At 42.3% G+C, this 23,240-nt stretch overlaps 1 protein-coding gene across 2 annotated transcripts in view; it reads left to right on the top strand.

Annotated features, from left to right (window-relative positions):
* The first annotated feature begins 9,018 nt into the window (after positions 1–9,018).
* The window catches only part of LOC134586655 (claudin-15-like), a 50,246-nt gene continuing 36,024 nt past the window's right edge, over positions 9,019–23,240 (top strand). Inside the window, exons 1-2 of one of the 2 annotated variants that reach the window (XM_063442349.1) lie at positions 9,019–9,125; positions 9,739–10,076. In XM_063442349.1, the coding sequence (XP_063298419.1) occupies positions 9,857–10,076 (220 nt within the window). In that variant the 5' untranslated portion in view covers positions 9,019–9,125; positions 9,739–9,856. Of the gene's footprint in view, positions 9,192–9,738; positions 10,077–23,240 lie in introns of both variants that reach the window. The other variant, XM_063442350.1, reaches the window with a different exon arrangement.

Here is a 23,240-nt window from a genome sequence, read left to right as displayed (position 1 = left end):
CACAGGGCAGACACAGAAGAATATAGAGCCTCTGCTATGGTCTTCCAGATTTTTATTTCAGCCAGACTCCAATTCAGTCCAGTATACATCCCCTTCTGGCTGTCACAGAGGGTACACCCCCTTAGTACACTACTGGATGTACATTTAAATGCTGTATTGCTAGATGCAAAGATTGGTATATCATATGAAAGAAATTTAAATTTGCGCCTCAAGAAAGATGAAAATTTCTTCTTGACTTCAAAATGGTAATTTGTTTTCTCTCTGAATGGAAAAAAAACCCGGTGTTATGATTAATGCTATTAATTATGATTGCTGTGTATTGCTTTGCTAAAAATGCACATTACCCATTTTAAATTAATCTGTTGAATTTGGCAGCAAAACTGTTCTAGTCTGTGAATTTCAAATCTTTATTATACTTATAGTAAAGAATCCTGTTTGCTGTTTAAATGGTCTCTCCTCAGATATCTTTGTACAGGTCAGATAATTACAAACAACATATTTGCAGTAGACATGTGCAATTCAATTCGGTCCGAATATGAATTCGGACGAATTTCGGACAATTCGGACATTCGGGTACTTCCGAATGTCCGAAATGCCGAAATTACCGAATTTCCGAAGTGTCGAAGTGCCGAAGTTCCGAAGCACAGTATTGCCTAAGTACTAATATACTTACCCAGTGAAAGAAGAAGAATGTTACATTGTAAACAATTTTAAATAAAAAGTATACAAACATAGCCAGGATTCAGCTGTAAGCATTTGCAACACTTACAACAATCAAGTAACATACATTCATATAAAATGTAAGTTACTTGGCCAGTCAATGTAATGACAGGAATGAATAAGTAGATAACTCCCTAATTCCCACGGTATTAGGGAGCTATCTACTAAAAGGCTGAAAGACCTAAATTAGTCTTTCAGCCAAATTTACTAATACTACGTAAAAATTACTTAGTATAAGTAAATTATGCCCCTACTCGCTATACTGCGAGTAGGGGCATATCTATTAAACAGTGAGCAGTCTGTGGCTGCTCACTGTAAAAAAAATAAAATAAAAAAAATAATAAGGTCCCCCTGCCTCCACCCCTGAGCGGCGGGTGGGGGCCTAATGTAAAATAATGGGGGGGACCTATTGTCCTCCCCCCGGACCCCCACCCCTGAGCGGCGGGTGGGGGCCCTAAATCAGAATAAGGGGGGGTACATAATGTCCTCCCCCCTGGCCCCCACCCTTGAGCTGTGGGTGGGGCCCCTAATGTAAAATAATGGGGGGGAACCTATTGTCCTCCCTTCGGGCCCCCACCCCTGAGCGGTGGGTGGGGGCCCTAAATTATGATAAGGGGGGGGACCTAATGTCCTCCCCCTGGCCCCCACCCCTGAGCGGTGGGTGGGGGCCCTACAGTAAAATAAGGGGGGGGGACCTAATGTCCTCCCCCCTGGCCCCCACCCCTGAGCGGCGGGTAAGGGCCCTAAAAAAAAATGTCCCCACCCAGGTTACTAGGGGTCCCCAAACCCCTAGTCACCTCTCCCCTCCCCAATAAAAATTATCCCCCTACCTACCCCCCTCACCCTAAAAATAATGAGGGGGGGACCTTTAACTAGGTACCTGTAAAAATAAAATAAAACTTACCATTCGATGTTTTCTTTCTTCTAAAATCTTTTTTTTTCAGCCCCAAAAAAGGGCAAATAAAAAAACATAATAACCGACGCAATTATAAAAAAAAAAAAAAAACGAGCGCAAAAAAAATAAATCCTTCTTCACCCATGGAGGGCTCCGCGCAGACTGAGCTCTGCAGGGCGGGGGAAGGTTTATAAAGCCTTGCCCCGCCCTGCAATTAGGCTCAGAGCACTCTGATTGGTGGGTTTAAGCCATCCAATCAGAGTGCTCTGACAGGTAAATGAAGAGTCTCTACATTTACCTGTCACAGCACTCTGATTGGTTGGTTTGAAATCCACCAATCAGTGCTCTGTGTCATTTTACACAGCGTGGGAAAGTTCTTTGGAATTTTCCCACGCTGTGTAATTTGACTCATAACTCTCTGATTGGTGGATTAAGTAACCAATCAGCGAGTTATGAGTCAAATTACACAGCGTGGGAAAATTCCAAAGAACTTTCCCACGCTGTGTAAAAAGACACAGGGCACTCTGATTGGTGGATTTTAAACCAACCAGAGTGCTGTGACAGGTAAATGTAGAGACTTACCTGTCAGTCTCTTCATTTAACTGTCAGAGCACTCTGATTGGATGGCTTAAACCCACCAATCAGAGTGCTCTGAGCCTAATTGCAGGAGGGGGCAAGACTTTATAAGCCATAGGTGCAGAAGGATTATTATTTTTTGCGCTCGTTTTTTTTTTTTTATATATATAATTGCGTCGGTTATTGTGGGTTTTTTATTTGGCCCTTTTTGGGGCTGAAAAAAGAAGATTTTAGAAGAAAGAAAACATTGAATGGTAAGTTTTTTGTTTTTTTTTACAGGTATTTAGTTAAAGGTCCCCCCCTCATTAGTTTTTAGGGTGAGGGAGGTAGGTAGGGGGATAATATTTATTGGGGGGAGGGGGTGACTAGGGGTTTGGGGACCCCTAGTCACCTGGGGGGACGGGACATTTTTGTTAGGGCCCCCATTCGCCGCTCAGGGGTGGGTCCCCCCTTATTAGTATTTAGGGCCCCCACCCACCCCTTATTACAATTTACGGCCCCCACCCACCTCTGAGGGGTGGGGGCCAGGGGGAGGACATAAGGTGTCCCCCCCTTATTCTAGTTTAGGGCCCCCACCCACCGCTCAGGGGTGGGGGCCAGGGGGGAGGACATTAGGTCCCCCCCATTCTAGTTAAAGGGCCCCCACCCAACGCTCAGGGGTGGGGGCCAGGGGGAGGACATTAGGTCCCCCCCTTATTAGTATATATGGCCCCCACCGCTGCTATGGGGTGGGGGCCAGGGGGGAGGACATTAGGCCCCCCCTTTTTAGTATTTAGGGCCCCCACCCGCCGCTCAGGGGTGGGGGCCAGGGGGAGGACAATAGGTCCTCCCCATCATTTTACTTTAGGGCCCCCACCCGCCGCTCAGGGGTGGGGGGCACTATTTTTATTTTTTTTTTAAACAGTGAGCAGTCACAGGCTTCTCACTGTTTACTAGACATGCCCCTACTCGCGGTACAGCGAGTAGGGGCAAAATGTACTAATACTAAGTAATTTGTACTTAGTATTAGTAAATTTGGCTGAAAGACCAATTTAGGTCTTTCCGCCTTTTGGTAGATAACTCCCTAATACCATGGGAATTAGGGAGTTATCTACCAAGCGGCTGCAAGAGAAGTCCCGAGGTACCGAAGTTCCAAAATTCTGAAATTCCGAAGTGCCAAAGTTCCGAAGGTGCCGAATTTCCGAAGTTGCCGAATTTCCGAAGTGCCGAAGTGCCCAAGTATTGAAGTGCCGAAGTCCCGAATTGCGAAAAACCCGAATTTCGGAATGCCGAACCGAACGGAAAATTTTCCCCATGCACATGCCTAGCGCCAACAAATTCCGCAGTGCTATACATTGGATGGAAGAACAAACATGTCATTGTAACCAGACAAGTTGGACACGCAGGAACAGGAGGGGTTGAGGGCCCTGCTCAATGAGCTTACATGCTAGAAGGATTGGGGTAAAGTGACACAAAAGGTAAGGATAGTATTAGATTAATGACAGTTGCAAGAGAGGAATCAATCGGGAGCTATTAACAGTTTAATTGATACGCTTTCATGAAGAAGTGGGTTTTTAATGATTTTTTGAAGGAGTGGAGACTGGGTGAGCATCTAACGGAGGAGGAAAGAGAGTTCCACAGGAATGGTGAAGCCCTCGAGAAGTCTTGAAGTGAGCATCAGAGGTGGGAGTACTGAAGTGTGGTCCACCCCAGGCTTGAGAAGGGTTATATCTTATGGACTCCTGATGATAACAGATCCGGTTTCTAGGATATACACCTTTTTATCTCACACCCATGGTTATTTTTCACACACACACACACACCTTATTACATGCACGGGCTCCAGAACACAAAAAAAGAGAACATATTGATTTCATACTACATATATTTGGTGGACATTGCTCAGACTTAACCATAACCCAAACTCACATAGCTGCAGATTACTTTTCTTTTTGTTTACTTAGAGCCACCTAAAGATACATTATATACAATTTTGAGGACAATGTTGTCCATTTAGATCAGGGGTTCTCAAACTTTTTAAACAGGGGGCCAGTTCACGGTCCCTCAGATACTGTTGGGGGCCGGACTATAGTTTGAAAAAATATTTGAACGAATTCCTATACATGCTGAAACAGGCACATAGACATATACAGACACATACATACAGACACAAACATGCATAAGGACATACATACTGACATACATAGACAGATCTATACATACAGACATACACACACACACAGACTGACATACATACATGTACACACAGACAAATGCTGAAATACATACACACATAATGACATATATACAAATACAGCTAATTTTTCTTACTTTTTTGCAGGAGGGTGGCTGTGGCTGATGGAAGTCGGCGTGGCTCTTCCGTCCTCGCAGCCTGTCTTTCTTCCCTCCCGCATGGCTGGAGCTGGAAGGAAGTGACCAGCCGTCACTTCCTCCCAGCACTACTTTGCTGGTGCAATTTTGTAAAAAAAATGTTTTAAGGTGCCCATTCGCACTATTGCACGGCTGCAGCGCTGACAGGGCCCCTGAAGATATAAAGCCCATTGGGTGGCCGTAAATGCTTGGGCTGGGTTCAGGACCTGGCAAGCTGGATCCGGCCCGTAGTTTGAGGACCCCTGGTTTAGATTATATAAGTCACATGGGGAGAGAGGGGCATACAATAGTTTTTTTTTTATGTCACATGTGTAGCGGTACTTACCTTGTCCGGGGGCCGGCAGAGGTCCTCTATTCCCGCCGCGTGCGGTCCTGCACGAGACGCGCGCGGCTCGTTCAATGTTCTGATGAAGGCAGGCACTGACGTCTCGTGCGCGCTCTTAAAGTGATAGTGGGAGCCGAAATATAAAACAGTCTCCCATTGGCCCCTGTCATCCCACATTCCCCATACACTCACGTTTTGGGGGCATGGATATGACAGGGGCCAATCAAATTAAATACTAGGGTATTTATACTTACCTCTCCCTTAACTCCCTGCCCTATCGTGGTTTCTGATTCAGTTCCCTTTAGCGCTTGTATTGTTCAGTTGTGTTTTTCTGTGTTTGACCTTGGCTTTGTATTTGATTCCGTTTTTCTCTTTATCCCTGTTTTGTCTTGTTTGCCGGCTTACTGATTCCTGTGTACCAGACCTTGGCTAGTTCTTGTTTCCGCTGTCTCTTTGTTCCCTTGACCTCGGCTCGTTCCATTCTAAGGTCCGGTAAGATGTATCTGCTTCATATTGTCAATTGTATGACTAAATCTTGCGTGTTGGGGTAAACTACCCTGACAACATGATAGAGTATGTTGCTCAGACATTATAAATAAATAAATTGCCCACACTTCATATCTCTTTAAAGACTGGCTATAAGACATATTGACACCCACTTCCACTGGAGTAGCTTACAGAGAAGCCACAATCTTATCACAAAGAGAGGGTCAAGATTCCTTGTTATTTCCAATGCAACCTCTTGTATGGGAAGCAGTATCAATTGTAGTGGATTGAAAACCCGAGTTGCAAAATAGACAAAATTACTCGATTTAGAAAAAAATCCAGTTACAGTCAAAGGTTTAATTACTAAAGAAGTTACATTGGAGACAGCCATGTGGGAAACATTCACAAGGCCAAATGCCATTTTTATAAGATCCATAAATGATGTGTCCTCCATCGTACAGTGGCTTTATGAACATTCCTGCAGTTAGAACTCACTCACTGTATTTTATATTCCATTCCTCAGTACGAGGTATGCAGAGATATACGCTCAACCTTGCAAATAAACACAGACCAAGGTGACCAGATAAGAAGCCACCTGGCCTGTGAGTCTGTGCAAGGGAGCTGTGCAGGATATAGCCCCAAGTTGCAGTACAGGCAAGGACACAAACAGGAGGATCCTTGAGGAAAAGCCAAAGTCAGAGAATGCCAGAGGTCAGGATAAATGAAGATAAGCCAAGGTCATGAGCCATCTGGAGAACACTGGATCAAGAACACAAATACAGGAACCAGAGTCGATGAACTGACAAAGTTCCCAGGGTTTATATACCCAGCTAATAATGCTCTGCCACAGGTGGGCTAGATAGACAGGAGCAGCCACAGGTAAAGTCCAGCCCCCAGTGTTGGAGATAATGTGAGGATAAACATTAGGCAAAAATATGAACTGAAGTGTGGTCCAGTGGCAAGATAGCAGGAATAGGACACAGATAGACCACAGTTTAAATCCCCTGTTGGGCACTTCCGGGGTGACCATGTCTGGATGTCACGGTGTAAACAGTGACACAGGGTTATTGACCAATGTGTGAAATTCAAAGTGAATTTAATTCTACTATGTAACACAATTTTTTATTGGTCTAAAATGTGAAATTAATTTGAATTCTCCACAATTCACACGTTAGGTTATTTTCCCTGATTATCCTATACTATGCTGATTGTCCTAGGTGAGAGTAAGGAAGAATGAGCACATCAAAAGGCTTTTTAACAACATAAAATAGAGTCATTTTAATGAGACTAATATAATACTGTGCACATTACGAAAGGTCCAAGGCAGATTAATTGAGTAATAGCGGGTTAGGGTGTTTCACATCATAGTTGTGGAGTACTGATTGCATTAGGGGCTTTCTCCTTACTACCACTGCTGATTGGACGTAACAGTCTATTCTGCTAACATATTTAAGTTCAGCATTGCGGCTAGATAGAGCACTGTGGTCCAATGACCATTCCTTACCAATGAACGTTTCTTACACCACCATTCCCTTTCATATTCACTGGTTCTCTGCTGCCAAGTCACTACCACCTTCCAAGAACAGCGTCCGTTCTTGTTCATCAAACCCTGTTGTATTGTGTAGTTGTGCTTGAAAGCCTGAAAGTCTCTGTGCTGCACATTTGCCCAGACTGTTTGGGTCTTTGTCTTTATCGCAACCATATCTGCATTTGATTAAACCATGTACTGTATCAAGACCCCTCTCTGCTCGTAGTTCCTGCTACATACAGTCTTGTTCGTCTCTTGGCAAGTCCAATTCCAGTCTCTAAGCCAAGTCTGATTAAGCTCAGTTTCCTATTTTTCCATTCACTAGTCTTTTTTTTCTGTCATCAGTGGAGTTCCAGAGAAGAACCAACATCCAATGATTTATCCTGTAACATTTGTGGTTGATTACATGAAGAGCCTACTGACATTTCTATAACAGTAGGTCATTGAAAGTGACATTGTGAAAGGATAGACATATGATTATTTTTGCTGCATTAAGGCTGTCCTTTATTCCTCAGTAATACAGCAGCTATGGAAAAATAAAAACAATAAAAAAGGCTGCGCACACGAAATAAAGTCCAATTAAAAGTAAAGAAAGTCCAACTGTTTTTTCTTACAAGTGTCCTTTGATAGAAGAGGTCTTCTACTATTGTAGTGGTTCCACTTATTATGAAAGATAAAAAGAGAAAGAGAGACGGCCAATGGTGTAGTATGTAAAATTCAAATATAGACGTAAAAAATAATAGTATAAAACTCACATTTACCAGAGCTAATGTCCAGCTCTGGAATGAAGCGCGTACAGTGGTTTAATCCCCGCTTATGGGATATAAAGCAGGTTCCTCTCCGTGAATGGTGTCCAATTCTCGGGATAAAAGAAAACAGCCAATAGTGCTCACTGTATGGCAATATTGATAAAATAATAAAAGAATGTACTTACAAAGCGAGAGCAGACCCACTGCTCTATGATGACAGCTTGGGTGGATTGATCCCCACCTAAGGATTTCTTTTAAGTACAGGAAACTTCCAGGAATTTTCAAGGTTTCTTATAAAACCAATAAAAAATAAATAAAATAACAATAAAAAGCCAGGGTACAAAAGAAAGGTTATGTGTCTATAAAAAAGATAATTGGCACAAGCAAATGACCAAAAATACTTTAATATATAAAAAACACAATTTTTAAATATCCATAACGCGTTTCGTCACAAAAGGGCTTTTTCAAATGGAAGGGTATTGAATAAACCTTTCTTTGGGGGATTGTGGATGTTACAACGTTTCAGCAAACATGCTGTCTATGACAAGCTTGAGAGAAACACAGAGACAGTATATATGTCAAAACATTCCCGGGTCCACTTTTTGGGCAATTTAATACAAATCATTCACCAGTGTTTTTCATTATTTCATGCTGTTGTATATCAGCATAACTTTGTAGCTTAATTTGCAAACGGTTAACCAGGCCAAGTCAACCTCAATATTACACATCAAAGCTGTAATGGATATCAGTATGTATTTTTTGGGCATACTATGGAATACATTGAATGCTTTAAGGCAGCGTTGTCTATGAAGAATTTTAATTATTAGAAATCATCTAAACAATATCTCCTCTAATTAGTTTCACATAACCTGAAATATTTTAAAAGTTTTGGCGGCTGTCATGTCCATGTCATACTACACTCTATATTTTACTATATTTATGTACAAACTAAGATATTTTAAATTTATATATTTATAGATGGCAACTCCTTCCCACACCCTTTTCTTGCACCCCCTGCCTTTTACTGCTCATTCTTAATAATTTTTCTGTTTAAAATTGTTTTGAAAAATGTTTAATAAAAATAATTTGAAAATAATCCATCTAGTTATTGGTCTTTCCTATCTGACAACACATATCATGATAGTTCTGTTTGTGCTGTCTGTTTTACACGTTCTACTCAAATTAAATAATTGTCATTGCTATAAATACTGATAGAATTTTTTTTACAAAGACCATAAGTTTTCACAATATGGGTTAGCTGGTAAAGTTTATTTTGTCGTCGTATCTGAAGAGAAACTGTAAAGTCAACTGACACTGAGGTCTCTGATGTTTGACCCCATACAACATTGTCATGTAAAACAAATTCTGACGATAGTTTGAACAGCAAATGTTTAAGTCAGGCAGTACCAAAGTCCTCGTCTGTCCACTGGGTAAAGAAATTAACCAGAATTAACAAAAACAATCGGTAATCAGCAGGTGAGTCCGAATATCATGATGTAAATGAGTCAAAAACCAAAGAAGATCATTTTGATTGAATTTAAGGTAATTCCTAATATCTGTGTAAGTTGAATGAAAAGTTTTTATGTGTATTGATCACATTTATGAGTGTGGTATTTTTAATGATGAATTGCAGATACAGTTGCCAGGGAAGGCAGAAGGGCCACATTGAGGTGTTTAAAGACATCCATGACATATATATTGCTATATGAATGTATATGTAGGCTTTTAAGCAACTGGGAGAATGGGGAGACTGCATTGACTAGTTGGGTCAACATTGTTGACATATATTATGCTATGAAAGGAACACTTATAATTTCTAAACATTTTATATTTTTTCTTACGTACAAAAAGCAGTAATGAATATAGGCACTTGTTATGAATTGTACCCCAGAGATTTGCTACTGCAATGTTATGGTAGGAGTTGGCTTTGGAAATGTTTTTATTTCAATCAAATTGCCCTACTAGTTACTTATTGCAGTTTTTTATTTTTTTTATAATGTTATATTTTGTTGAATAAAATCCCCTGTCCTTCAACCTTATGTGCACTTGGAGCCTAATTTCATTATTTATTTTCTGTTTTCAAACATAGTTTCTGGACTGAGGGATTTTCTGATACTTTTTATTTGAAGATATTTTTTGCTGAGAGCTCATGAGAAGAATTGATTTGGTTCTTGTGGAATAAGGCTCTTCGGTTTAGACACTACACCATGAACACGACCCCTTTACAGATTTGTGCCTTGGTCCTTGCATTGGCCGGAATGACTAGTGTCCTGGTGTCCACTGTTTCCAGTAAATGGAAAACGTCCAGCAGTGTCAGCTCTATTATTACCTCCACTTCCACCTTTGAAGGTCTGTGGATGAACTGTATTGCCACCGCATCGGGGTCTGTCCAGTGTAAGAAATTCTCCTCCATGTTCAGCCTGTCTAGTAAGTGACTTTGCATCCTTAATTATATGATTACTGATCACTAGTAGTTAACCTGATATTCCAGCTGTTGTAGCCACCAATTTCCGTACTGCCCATCCAGACAAACAACTGTCTGAACGGTGCAGGCAAAGGGAAATGTAGTCAACAAAAATATATTTTTAAAAAATTAACATAACATCCAAATAAGAACCTTACTTTTGGTTTAACGACCTTATTCTGCGCGTATCAAAATGGAATTCTTACACTGAGCCTCAATCAGACGTGTTTCTTTTAAATAATGTTATTGGTACTTAAAGAAACATCTTCAGTTCCAGGAAAAGTATACTCTTACTAAAATTCTACCCATTTTCCAACAACCTAAAGAACAAAACAGTGATTTCCTTCAGATGTTTGCCTATCACTATTCTTGTCCTTTCTTTTACTAAATAAACAGGAGTTTTAGTCAAAGTAGCTTTGCTATAAAAAGTATTAAATAAAGATTTAGTCAATGATTTAGTCAATGATTTTTTATTAGACTTGTGCACTGTGGAATTCAGTTTGTCTGAATCAATTCGTCCGAGAAAAAAAAGTTATTCGGATTTCGGATGTGATGTTTTCGTTCGGAATAATTTCATCTGTATGATTGTGTCAGGAAAAATGATTCAGATGGACCAAACTGGCATGAAAATGCTTCTATTAGTGCACTGCAATATATATAAGATATGCAATATGAACATATAATATATACAATATTTAAATGAGAAAAAAACACCAATAGAGCACAAAAAGGAGGAGCAGTAAAAATAAAAAATAAAATCAATATTTAAATATATATTTAATAAATATATGTTTTTTTTAATGCTTCTCCTCCCCCCCCCCCCTTTTGGTCACTTTGTTTTTGTCACTATTTGTTTGGTGTCACGGACAATAAATTAAATTACTTGCTCACTGCCCTGTTTCTTTTGTTTTGTTATTCGTCCACATGGCGATTCAGAGTTATAAAATTCTAACGAATTGTTGATCACCCAAAGTGGGAGGAATCACGATCCATTTGAAACTGAATGTGCAAGACTTGTTTATATTGTCTGACTTTCCTTCACTATAAACTCCCCCCATATTGTTAAAACTGTCAGGTGTTAGGGAGAGCCCAAAATGCGGTAGTAAGCTTAGAGGGAACCAAAACAAAGTACCGGTAATGATGAGGCAAAGACGTGGTCAAGGTAGCAAGGGCTCATTTCAAGCAGCACAGTTACATAAATGTGTTCAGGCCAAAGATCATGAATAAAAGGGTACACTCCTTCTGGGGTATATGATCTGGCATCAAAGTCCAGTGCTCGGACATCTGAGACCCTTTTACAGGAGATAAGACAAAACAAACAGACCAACTTGGCTGATAGTTGTCTTAGGGAGAGCGCAGAATTAGTGGGCCACGAAGCGAGGAAGGATAACACCACCGATACATCCCAGGTCGCGGTGTAGCGTGGTCTGGGCGGCCGAGAGAGGTGAGAACCTTTGAGGAGCCGGTACACCAGGGGGTGCTGGCCCGCCGGGCAGCTATCAAACCCATGATGTGTTGAGGAGATGGCCGACCGATATAGGTTGATGGTCCTGTATGCCTTACCTGCTTCAAAGAGGGAAGTCAGGAACTGTAGGACTGTAGTCACAGGGGCTGAAACGGGATCCATGTCCCTAGCCAGGCACCAACCAGCCCAAGCTCGCCAAGCTGACCCATATGCCCGTCTAGTGCTGGGAGCCCATGCTGCTGCCAGTAGGCGTCTAGTAGTGTCCAAAACTCCCTGGACCTCCCAGGGTCCCCTGAAATTCGCCACGCCAGGAGCGGGAGGGAGCCCTCTAACCGGAGAGGGTGGCAACACCCTATCGGATCCAGTAGAAGTTCCTGGGAGGATAGCAACAGTCTGGGATAATCCACTGTCATCCTGAGACGCTGATTGTGTTTCCCAGAATGGAGTGACTAGGACCAGTTCGGCCTGATATCTGCAAGAGTGTAGAAGGGTGCGAGGGATCATGGAGAATGGGGGGAAAGCATATAGGAGGTCTCCGCTCCAAACCTGCAGGAAGGCGTCCACTGCCTCCGCCGCCAGATCCGGCCTCCAGCTGAAGAATCGTGGGAGCTCGGTGTTGAGCCGGGAGACGAATAGATCTATAGCAAAAGGGCCCCAAAGAGACGATATACTGGAGAACACGTTCGTGTCCAATTTCCAGTCGCTGGCATCTGATAGATATCATGAGCCCCAGTCCGCCTGGAAGTTGTGTAGTCTTGGCAGGTATTCCGCTTGAACCACCAGGTTCCGGTCTAAGCAAAAGTCCCAAAAGTCTTTCGCCAATCTGGCCAGGACCGCAGACTGAGTACCGCCCAAGTGGTTGACATACCTCACCACAGATACATTGTCCATGCGGAGGCAGATGCATGTATGAGCCCGGTCCCTTGCAAAGCTGCAGATCACGAAGGAGCCTGCCAAGAGTTCCAATGCGTTGATGTGGAGTTTGTGGGGATATTTATGGGATGATAATAGTAAACAGTCGAGAATTGCCCACTATTTCAATTCTCTAGATCCCAAAGATTGTTATCATGTAAGTGAAATGTATTCCATACAAATAAAATCACAATTTGTTATAAAAATAGATACAATTTATTGTGACAAATTAAATAATAATAATATGTAACATGCGTGATAATAATAAATGAATATTTAGTATAACATAGTATGCAATACAATGGCAATACACGTTCCAATGGTTAACACAGTAAAAATCACAGTAAAAATCACTTAGTAAGATTAATGAGGGGCTTCACAGAGAAAGAAAGTAACTTCACACAGCACAGCGAAAGGCCATAAAACTTTGGCTAGCAGTTAACTAATAACCCTTTCAATGCTGGCTAGATCCTCCTAGGCATATAATACCTATTCTCATGTAATTTTAGTTAAAATAACATCTAACCCAGCTCATTAATCATTTCCTGGAACCATCCAATAAGAATAAGCTACCAGATTCTATAGGCCGGATTTTAATTTGCCTAAAAAGATATCTTATCTTATTTTAGAGCAAATCAATACACCTGGATAAATACAACGGTATGCTAACACGTGAATATCACATTGATATATAATTATTCTTAATTCCACCTGCAGAATGGAATGTTTATAACTATATATTCTTTAGTTAACTAAGATTTCTAAATATTGAAATCTGACCGTGATTTATCCAGTCATATATCATGCTAATAGATATTTTTTTAATTAATTTAGATTAATTAAATGAAACCAGCATAATTACCAGTTAAATAGATGTTCTCATCAGATGCTTTTAGATAGTCCCAGGAACATGAATGCATGTATGATTGCATGGAAGTATGCAAGTATTGCTTGAGTGTTAGCCTCAGAGTGAATGTCTGTCATAGGCCTCTCTGCATGTCCGAATCTGAAAGCCCAAACTCCAACTCTTTTCAACTCACTTCAACTTCGACTCTGACTGAGTTTCTTAGCTCACTTAGCCTGCGATCCTGACTTAGCCTCTCTCTTCCCTTTGTCCTAACTTTTAAAGGGCCAGACTTTCTGTACGTCATTAGGTGATAAGGCCAATAGGAAACTGAAGGTGTGGTCAACCTGCAGATTGCAGTTTAGGTATTTGGTCCATAGAGGGTAGTATCGCCTCACTAAACTTTCCTATCCAGGAAAGAGTTAACTTTTCCTGATGACGATTTTGACGTCATTTGGCTTATCTATATGACTACCTATAACTTAAATTTTCTGTCAGTTCAAAGCGTTTCTTTGGATTTTCTCCAGACAGTGTGTCGACAATTTCTGTTGTAATTTCTAAAACTGACAGTTTAAACTTAATTTCAACTTTTGCTTTACAATGGGACCTTGTAAAATTTAGAAAGTAAAATTAATTACTAAGTCTTCTCTGTCACTAATGTCTGCGTTTAGAATTATTTCTATTCCATTAACACTTAGACATAGCATTCCATCCCCCTTTTCATTGCTTATCACTTAGCTTGTTTATATAATGCATTCCTTAGCTCATGCTAGTGTTTAGTTACAAAAAGGCAATTATGTGTCTCTTTGTTAGCCTGAAATCCAAAATGGAGTCTGCTCTGTTCTGAGTGACTCTGACAATATACACTTTTAATTTCTATCATAGCACAAAAAGTCTGCCGATATAAATATCCTGACAAGTTGGGATTCGGATTCCGACCAGCGACCCCCTGTCGCCACACCCTGGCAATGAGCCCCCCTGCCATGGAGGCTCGCATCTGAGACGATGGTGAACTCCGGCATGGAGCCGAAGATTGCCCTGCTGTTCCAAGCAGATAGGTTGAGGATCCACCATCGCAATTCGTCCTTAGTCTCGTTGTCTAGCGATACCAGGTCCGCGTAGGATGCGCCGGCCCTCAGGTGAGCTATTTTTAAGCATTGCAGCGCACTGTAATAAAGTGGACCCGGGAACACTGCCTGAATGGAGGATGCTAGGAGGCGGATGAGGCGTGCCAGTTGCCTCAAGGTGAGTTGCGGCTTTATTAGAGCTCTGCGGAGCTCCTTGCGGATCGAACGATTCTTGGACCTTGGAAGGCTCAAAGTGGCTGCCTCCGTATCCACTAGGAACCCCAAGAATTCCATACGAGTGGCGGCAGTCAGGCACAACTTTTCCTGGTTGATAATGAAACCAAGGCGAGAGAGTAGGTTCATCGCCAGCCGCAGGCGTGCCAGAAGTATGGAGCGATCCTGGGCCATGAGCAGGATGTCGTCTCGGTATATGATTAGATGAATGCCTCAACTGTGCAGCCAGGCCATAGCTGGGCGCAGCAGTTTTGTGAAGCAGCATGGTGCTGATGACAGGCCAAAGGGCAGGCATGTGAAGTCCCTGTCTGCCAATGGAAACGCAGGAGATCATGGGATGCTTCGGCTATAGGCACGGTGAGATATGCATCCTTGAGATCCATCTTTACCAACCAGTCCCCCTGAAGGAGTAGATCTCTCAGTAGATGTATACCCTCATCTTGAAATGGCGGTACCTGACCATAGCATTGAGTGGGCGCAGGTTTATGACTGGGCGCATTGGCTGCCCTTCTTTTCCACTAGGAAAATATTTCTTACGACTCCTGTGGAGCCCGGGGGTGCCCGTTCTATCGCTCTCTTGGCGAGGAGCGAGGATAGCTCGTCGTCGATCGACCTGCAATCCCGGACGGAGAAGCAGATCAGTCGAGGAGGAGGGATAGTTACAGGGTTCCCTACAAGGACTATGTGGAAACCTCGAATGGTGTTTAGTACCCAGGAGTCGGAGGTTTTCTGTACCCAGGCTGGGAAAAAATGTTGGAGTCTGCCGCCTACATAAACATGCGAAGAAACATGAGGTATGTGTAAACTCACCATAGGGTCTTCTGGAACTGGTGTTACCACGGAAGCCTCTGGATTACCACGGGCGTCCACGTGATGGGAAGAATGGGGAACGGGTACTCGTCTCCTGGAAGTTGGAGCGGTGCTGAAAAGAGCCTCGTCTCGAGCCACAGGACTGAAAGTAGGACCGGCCGGACAGACGGCTCCTAAATCTGCCGGCCCTGGTGGAGACCCGTCCATGAAAAACCCGTCTCATGGAGGCTTGGGCTTTGTCAAGGGCCGTAAATGCCCCCACAAAGCGTCCCAGGTCTTTTATGAAGGAGTCGCCAAATAGTAATCCTTGGGCGTCCTTCCCAGCCTCTGTTAGGGCAAGGTTGGCCAGCTTAAGCTCTATCTTAAACAAAATGGCTTTACGCCGTTCAATAGAGAGGGAGGTGTTTACGCTCCCGGCAATACAAATAGCCCTTTGGACCCAACCACGGAGGTCTTCGGGGTCAACAATATGGTTTCCAGCTCTGGCATCCTCCGCCAGTTCGAAAAGTTTTGCCAGTGGGCCAAATATGTCTAAATGTTTATCCTGGCATGCTTTCAGGGCAGAGTCTAGGCCCTTACGTGGGTTCCAGGCCAATTTAGTTAGGAATTCGGTCCTTTTCGGATCAACTTCAGGGGTATCACAGACTTTATTTGGCACCATAGGCCTTGGACACTCTGCCCTCAGTTTGTTCCGTGCCGCTTTACTGAGCGGGCGTCCCACCCAATTTTCAAGGTACTTGGCTACATGGTCTGCTGGGAGCCACTCCGCCGACCTTGGATGGTGAAGCTCATCCGGGTCGAAGAGAGGTTCGCCCAATGGATCCAAGAGGGCAGACCCCGCAGTTGCGGGGTGAAGTGCGCCCGTGTCACCTCCGGACATCTCTGCCTGAGCAAAGGGAAGGAGGTCAAGGCCCAGCTCAGCGGTCTCAATATCAGTGTCGTCATCCGACTCAATCATAGCCTCCTCACCTGACCCGATTTCTGAGTTGGAGTCACTCTCAGGTTGTGCTCTAGCACATTTCCATAGCCGCTCCCGTTCTGCCTGGCGCAAAAGGCTCTTTTGCGTGGGTGGGACACGCTTTCTGGGGTGACCGTAGGTATGCCAGACGTAATAGCTCTGGAGGCAGAGGGGTGTTTGGACTTATGGATCGCCTTCTTGGGTGCGCCCTCAGACAGGTCCACAGTGGGACGCAGACGAGGCGTCGTGGAACCCGACATTTGTGTGTCCAAAGGACGTGGCAGGAGGGCCTGAAAGATGGTATGGGAGAGGGTAGAGGACATGGACCCCATGGCTGCCATATTGGCATCTGTCATTGAGCGCTGTAGCGACAAGAATTGGTCCCCTTCAGGTTGGTGGGTCTATCTGCCAGAGTAGGTGGCGTGTCATAGATGACAGGGGTCTCTCCCAGAGGTAAAGGGGCATCTATCACCCCAGAGGGGGGTGAGCTGGAAGGCATCCTGGGTTTGGGGATAGTGGATGCAGCTCAATGTTCCTATTAGTAAGTTTACAGGGTAGTAAGGGTTAGTCACCCAAACTATAGGGAAAAGAGAACGGTAGGGATCTCACCAGGGTCCAGACCAGAGGCACACAGAAACACACAAGGTAGTACGAGAGACAGGAAGTCGGAAAATGGCTGCCGAGAGTCTCACGAGATTCGCGGCAAAAACCAGTGAATTCGTTAATAGAAAAGAACCGAACATTCGGTAAAATAGACGAATTTGTGTGATTAAAACAGACGAATGGAAAAACAGACGAACGAGTAAACCGTATGAACCAATTTAGCCGAACGCGGCAAATAGGCGAATGCTGCTATATGCTGTGAAACTAACGAACGGCCTGTGTTCGTGATGAATTTAGCCAAACGGGCTAAACAGCCAAACAGAACGGAGAAATGCAGCGCAAAATGGCGCCAAAGGACAGGGAGAGGAGAGATGGCGAGAAAAAAGAGATAAGAGATTGAAAGGAGATAAGAGCAAATCATAGAAAAGCCAAACTGAGAGTGCACATATAGATTATTTCACACAGAAGGTCTGGAACCCTGGGAGACAACAATATATATATACACACATATGATAAACATAAATAGAAAAACTGAGGAGAAAAGATTCCTTAATAGAATCAAATAAAAAATAGTACTGAATCTGTCCATAAAGAAGAAACAATAGAACAATAAATGACAATAAATAGCAGAATTAATAACCATAACTCACAGAATAAATAAGTAATTTATGAGAGAAAAAATGTGAGCTGTTACTTATCTTTGGAGCAGCAAAGAAAGAGGGAAATGGAAGGGAAGTGCTGCCTATTATACTGGGACCTGTGCATGGAGGGGCCTATGTTACTGTATGTTCATTGTTTTTCCATTCGGTTTATATCCTTTGCTGCTATTGGTGGACAGTAAAGAAAGGGATATGCAATATGAGCTTCCGTTTCTTTTTATAAAATTGTGTGATATAGAATGCCATGTAACGTTACATAGTCGTATATTTCTGAATTCAATATGTGTGTGCATTTCTTTGTTAATCGGTATTCATGCATTGCTGTTGTTGCTCTGCAGGATCTTTCTGTATACATACGCACAGAAAAAAAATAAAATAATACAAAAATAATAATAATAAATAAATAAATAAAAAGCCTATGGGCTCAATAAACCCCCCAGTCTGACAGGGAGAGATCTTGCAGCCAAATCTGACAGGTGGGGTTTGTCTGTCAGAGCGCTCTTACTGATATTACATTTATTTATAAAATATTTTACCAGGAAGGATACATTGATATTTCTCTCGTTTTCAAGTATGATCTGGGTAAGTATGTCCATAGTGTGGGGTATCTTCCCACATGGTGTTATAGTTGACGTGATGTAATAATTGATGTAAACTAGCATGGACAAGCTTTCCTAACGGCTTTGGCTGCTATGAGAGTTTTTGTATGCATTGAATTATCGCAGGGTGAAGAAGGATTAACTTTATTGCGTTAATTTTGTTTTGTCATTATTTTTTCCCACATTTAAAAAAAAAAATCTATTTTTTGTGTGGGTAATTCTAGATTCTGGGGGCAGTACATTAGATCCTCCTCCCTGAATATTAGAATTAGGGCCCCCACCAGCTGCCAATGTTGGGTCCTGGGGAGGACACTAGGTCCTCTCTCATGAATAATATTATTAGGGCTCCCTGACACCAATAGGAGGGGATAAGGGGGGACACTACGTGATCATGTGAAAAGGGGCATTATTGTCACACTTCCTACTAGATTGGCACAGCATTTTGCCATTCTTACCTATGCTGTGAGTATTGGTGGATGAGCCCTCTGAAGCTTCTCTGGGCAGTATCATAGATTTGGGGTATGCAGGGATGACATGGACCAGTCAGTGAGCCCCTAACCATATATATATCCTTTTCTTCACTACAGCAAGTACCCAGTGTTGTGGTTTTCTTCTTGTTTCCCAATAAATGCGTATTATTGTTCTCTTTGACTTTTGACATTTGACCTTGGCTTGTACCTTCACTCTGTGTACCTCTGTAATCCTGGCCTGGCTAGTTTACTCATTCTCCTGTATCTCTGTTATCTTGACCTTGGCCTGTTATACCTTATTTGATTTATCTCTCTGTCCACGTTACGCCAGGCCACTCTAGGGTCCAGTAATATGTTCTATCCTATTTTCTTGCACTTTGACCCAAGTCGGCATGTAGGGGTGGTATTATCTGGACAATCATTTATAAAAAGTTATTGGAAACACTAAAATATTTGTTGGATATGTTAGGAATATATAAATATGGCAATATGCCTATAATAATATTTTTACATTACAAGATTATTTTCTTCCTCAGTGAAGTGTGCTTTATTCAGAAAGGTAATTATAGTCTGAAAATTACGCACAGCATATTTTCAGTGTCTGGTTACTACAAATAGTGTTTCAACACTTTGTTAAAATAAAAAAGATCATAAACCAGTTTGGCTTAAAGTTGTATTCCACTCTGTAAATTAGCAATCATTAATTTATTTTGGTTCTAAATTTATTTTGGCTCTTGGGTCCTTATCAGGCTATTAAAAAAAAAATGACTAGGCGTATAAAAAAAAAAAAAAATTAAGAATGTGGGCAGAAATTTCATATCCGAATGTTTCCATATATATTTTGACCCCTGTTATAATATCTCCCATGATAACTCCTCCCTCCCCTCTTACTTGAAAAATGCTACATGCACCAATCCGAGCAATATGAATATAAAAACATACATGCATACTGCTAAGTAGAACCAATATATAGGGTCTACAGTGACACCTAATGGTCAGACATGGTACTTTGACAGCTGTACAGCCTAAGTAGGTTTACTGGTAATATCCCAATTTGCCAGCCCAGTTTGTATTGTTCCAAATAATCTGTCACACATTGATGCCTTTTCTGACAGGAACAGTCAGTATTATTTGTATGACATATAAATAAATAGGGAACTGCACCAGTGGTGTATCCTGGTTTTGTGCTGCCCTAGGCAGGACAAAACTCAGGCGCCCCCCTCTCCCCACTCCCACCCAACCCTTCCCCCCGCCCCGCCTTCTAAATACACACACACACACACACACATTCACTGACAGATATGCATACACTAGCTAACAGAAACACACACACACTAACAATCAAACACACACTCACTAACAGACACACAGAGACACACACTCACTCACAGGCAAACACACTCACTCACTAACAGACACACTCACTCACTAACTAACAGACACACACTCACTCACACACTAACAGACACACACTCACTCACACACTAACAGACACACACACACACACACACACACACATTAACAAATGCTTTTATTTAACCCCCCCAGCCTTCTTACCTTTGGGGATGCTGGGGGGGGGGGGTCCCTCTTTCCCTGGGGGTCCAGTGGCTGTTGGGCGGGCGGCACTGGTGGGCGGCTGGCGAGGGAGTACTACCTCTGAGCTGTCTGCTCAGCTCCCTCGCGCGCCGCAGAGTGAGGCTGGGAGCCGGAAGATGATGTCATATTCCGGCTCCCAGCATCACTCTGCGGGTGGCCTGCAAGGGAGTTGAGCAGACAGCTCAGGGGAAGTGCTCCCTCGCCAGCCGCCCGCCAGCGCTGCCCGACCAGCATGTCAGTTAGCCGCAAGGCTAACAAGACATTTGCCCTGGGCATTTGGGGGCGCCATTTTTTGCCGACCCCTGGAAAATGCAGCCCAAGGCAAATGCCTTGTTTGCTTCGTGGCTAAAACGTCCCTGACCTGCATCATAACAGTATATACTGATATTCACAGCTTCCGTGCATCTGTGAACCAGTTGGAGGTCAGTCCTTCAGAAATCCAATATAATGAAAGAAGGGGGTTCTGGCAGTGCAATTTTTTATTTGACAAAGGCCACATTGCACAATCGAAACGTTATGATTAAAGGAACACTTAATGCATCATAACTATTACACTTTGTTGAATTGCTCATTGGAGATACTCTGTGGCATGTTAAATGGTAAATAAAAGGGAGCCCAATGGTCTGTTACTGTAGTGTTCTGACATTGTGTTTTGACCATGGCTACTTTTTCAGTTTATCCTGGACTTTGTACTCTCGAACCTTTGGCTTGTCTACTATTTATCCTGTTTTCTTGTGCCCTTGATCTTGTTCTTTGACTATCTCTGTTGTTAGAAGGACTCTATAGGCACCCAGACCACTTCATATCAATGACTTGTTCTGGGTGCAGTGCTCCTGTAATTTTAACCCTGCAATGCAATGTTGAAGATTGTCGTTTAGTAGACAAGGCGATGTTTCCATTGCAAGGCTAAGCACACCTCTAGTGGTTGTCTTCTTGACAACCTCTTGAGGCACGTCTGCTGTGAGAACTGAGTCAGAATCAGTTACGCGTCACCTTCTCTAAATACGTCTCATAGAAAGAAATACATTGAAGCAACTGTTATCAAAACAGATAAGAAGAATGCATCTTTGTATTTTTAACGCTATAGTGTTCCTTTAAATCTTTCTGTCCCTACGTGGCTTTGGGTTTGTGTTTTAGGGTCCTTACCTGCCTTCACAGCCATGTATAGTGAGTGCAATAGTTATCTGTAATTCACATTCTAAGAGAGCCGAGTCTGTTTGTTCTTTCTGCCTGTTCTACTTTAAGATGCACATATACTAAGCAACTAAGCAAATCATGACGCTCTTATAATATTATTCTTTACTTGTCTGATTTCTGCAACATACAGTCAGAGAAGGGTGATTCGATCTCTGTTTTGCAGACAAGACGTAGAAGTATCGACGTGACACAATGTCACCGTTGCTCACTAAAGGACAATCAATCCCCATGCTAAACCTTGCCTGGTCAATTGCCAGGCAAAGTGAGTCATGTGATCAGATGATAAAATAAACTGTGACAGAGACTGTTTACTCTGGGATTAGTTTAGTCCCACTGAATATCAATATTCTGTCAAACATTAATTGCTTTTTGTGCTGTTTGTTCTAGGAGATTAAGAGTGGGATGAGTGTGTGAAGATAGCAGCAGGTGCAGTCATTTCAAACTTGTTAATGAAATACACTTTATATGTCACACTAAATCATGTTAATCTAAAAAGTCAGCATGGGAAGTTTATATTTTTGGGTGAATAATATATAAATATATGAATAGCAAGGATCTAATAATGAGTAAGTCTACTCTTTGTCTTCAAACCAGCATTAACCCTTCTTTGGATGCCGTTACTTTGTATATAGTGGACATTGTACCATCACAGTAGAATTCCTCCTGTAAAAGAGGTTGACGCCTACTTTGTTCTTTGTGCCCCAGACCTGACACAAAAAAAAAATGTAATTGATGTTAAGATCCTGGAGTTCATGACACCATTCTTGAATTTGTTTAACAGTATATATGCAAAATATATTCCATATCTCCCAACTGTCCCTATTTAGGAAAGATAGTCCATATTTTGAGCCCTAATTCCTCAAAATAAAAATTCCTAATTTTGATGTGCTCTTTTCTTGGAAAACCATATTGTTGGTGTGTCTGAGTGTATAACAGAGCTCCACAACATACCACTCATAGTAATGTGTCTTTACTTGCAATAAATGTGTTTAGAAATCATTTTGTGTAAATAAGATACATTGTTCTTGTTCTACATTACATTTTACAACCTTCCTTATTCTCAGCGATGACTAATTTCAAGAGATTTAAGTTCTCATTTGGCGAGTGGCTTAATCATAGAAAAGCCTTATGATTTTTGGACCATGATTAGACTTTCCTTTGGATGTTCACTACTATCTGTCCTATTTAGCTCTGCTATACAGTTTATTAATTAGAAGTAAATATATATGCTCAATAAGACAATTTTTTTGGAAGCCAGCTCTTGTTTCATATTGACTTGAAATACTGGTAGTAAAAAATATGAATGCTAAATGACCGGTAGTGTGCACGTCAGCTCAAATGTTTTTGTTTTTTAAGTCCCTGTTTCTCCAGCATTCTTATAGCGAGGAGCAGAGCTGTCCGTCTACTGCAGTGACCCTGTCTCTTAACACTGCAATGTAAAACACTGCTGTATTTTTTTGAAACCGCAATTTTTACATTTCAGGGTTAAGTCAACCTCTAGTGACTGTATGACATGGCACTGACCAAATAAGCCCCCATAGGAAAGCACTGACTCAATGCTTTTCTATGGAGAAGTTTAAAGGCACATGCTCCTCTGTGGGAAGCATTGTATTCAGAGGAGGGCATGCCTTTTCTCTTATGTTGCGGGAGGCAAGGAGGGTAAACAGTACCGAAGCCTCGACTCTGAGAAAAGGAGATTAATCTTTATTTATT

Source organism: Pelobates fuscus, chromosome 2 (genome assembly GCF_036172605.1).
Source record: "Pelobates fuscus isolate aPelFus1 chromosome 2, aPelFus1.pri, whole genome shotgun sequence".
NCBI lineage: Eukaryota > Metazoa > Chordata > Amphibia > Anura > Pelobatidae > Pelobates > Pelobates fuscus.
This window is presented reverse-complemented; position numbering and strand designations above follow the sequence as displayed.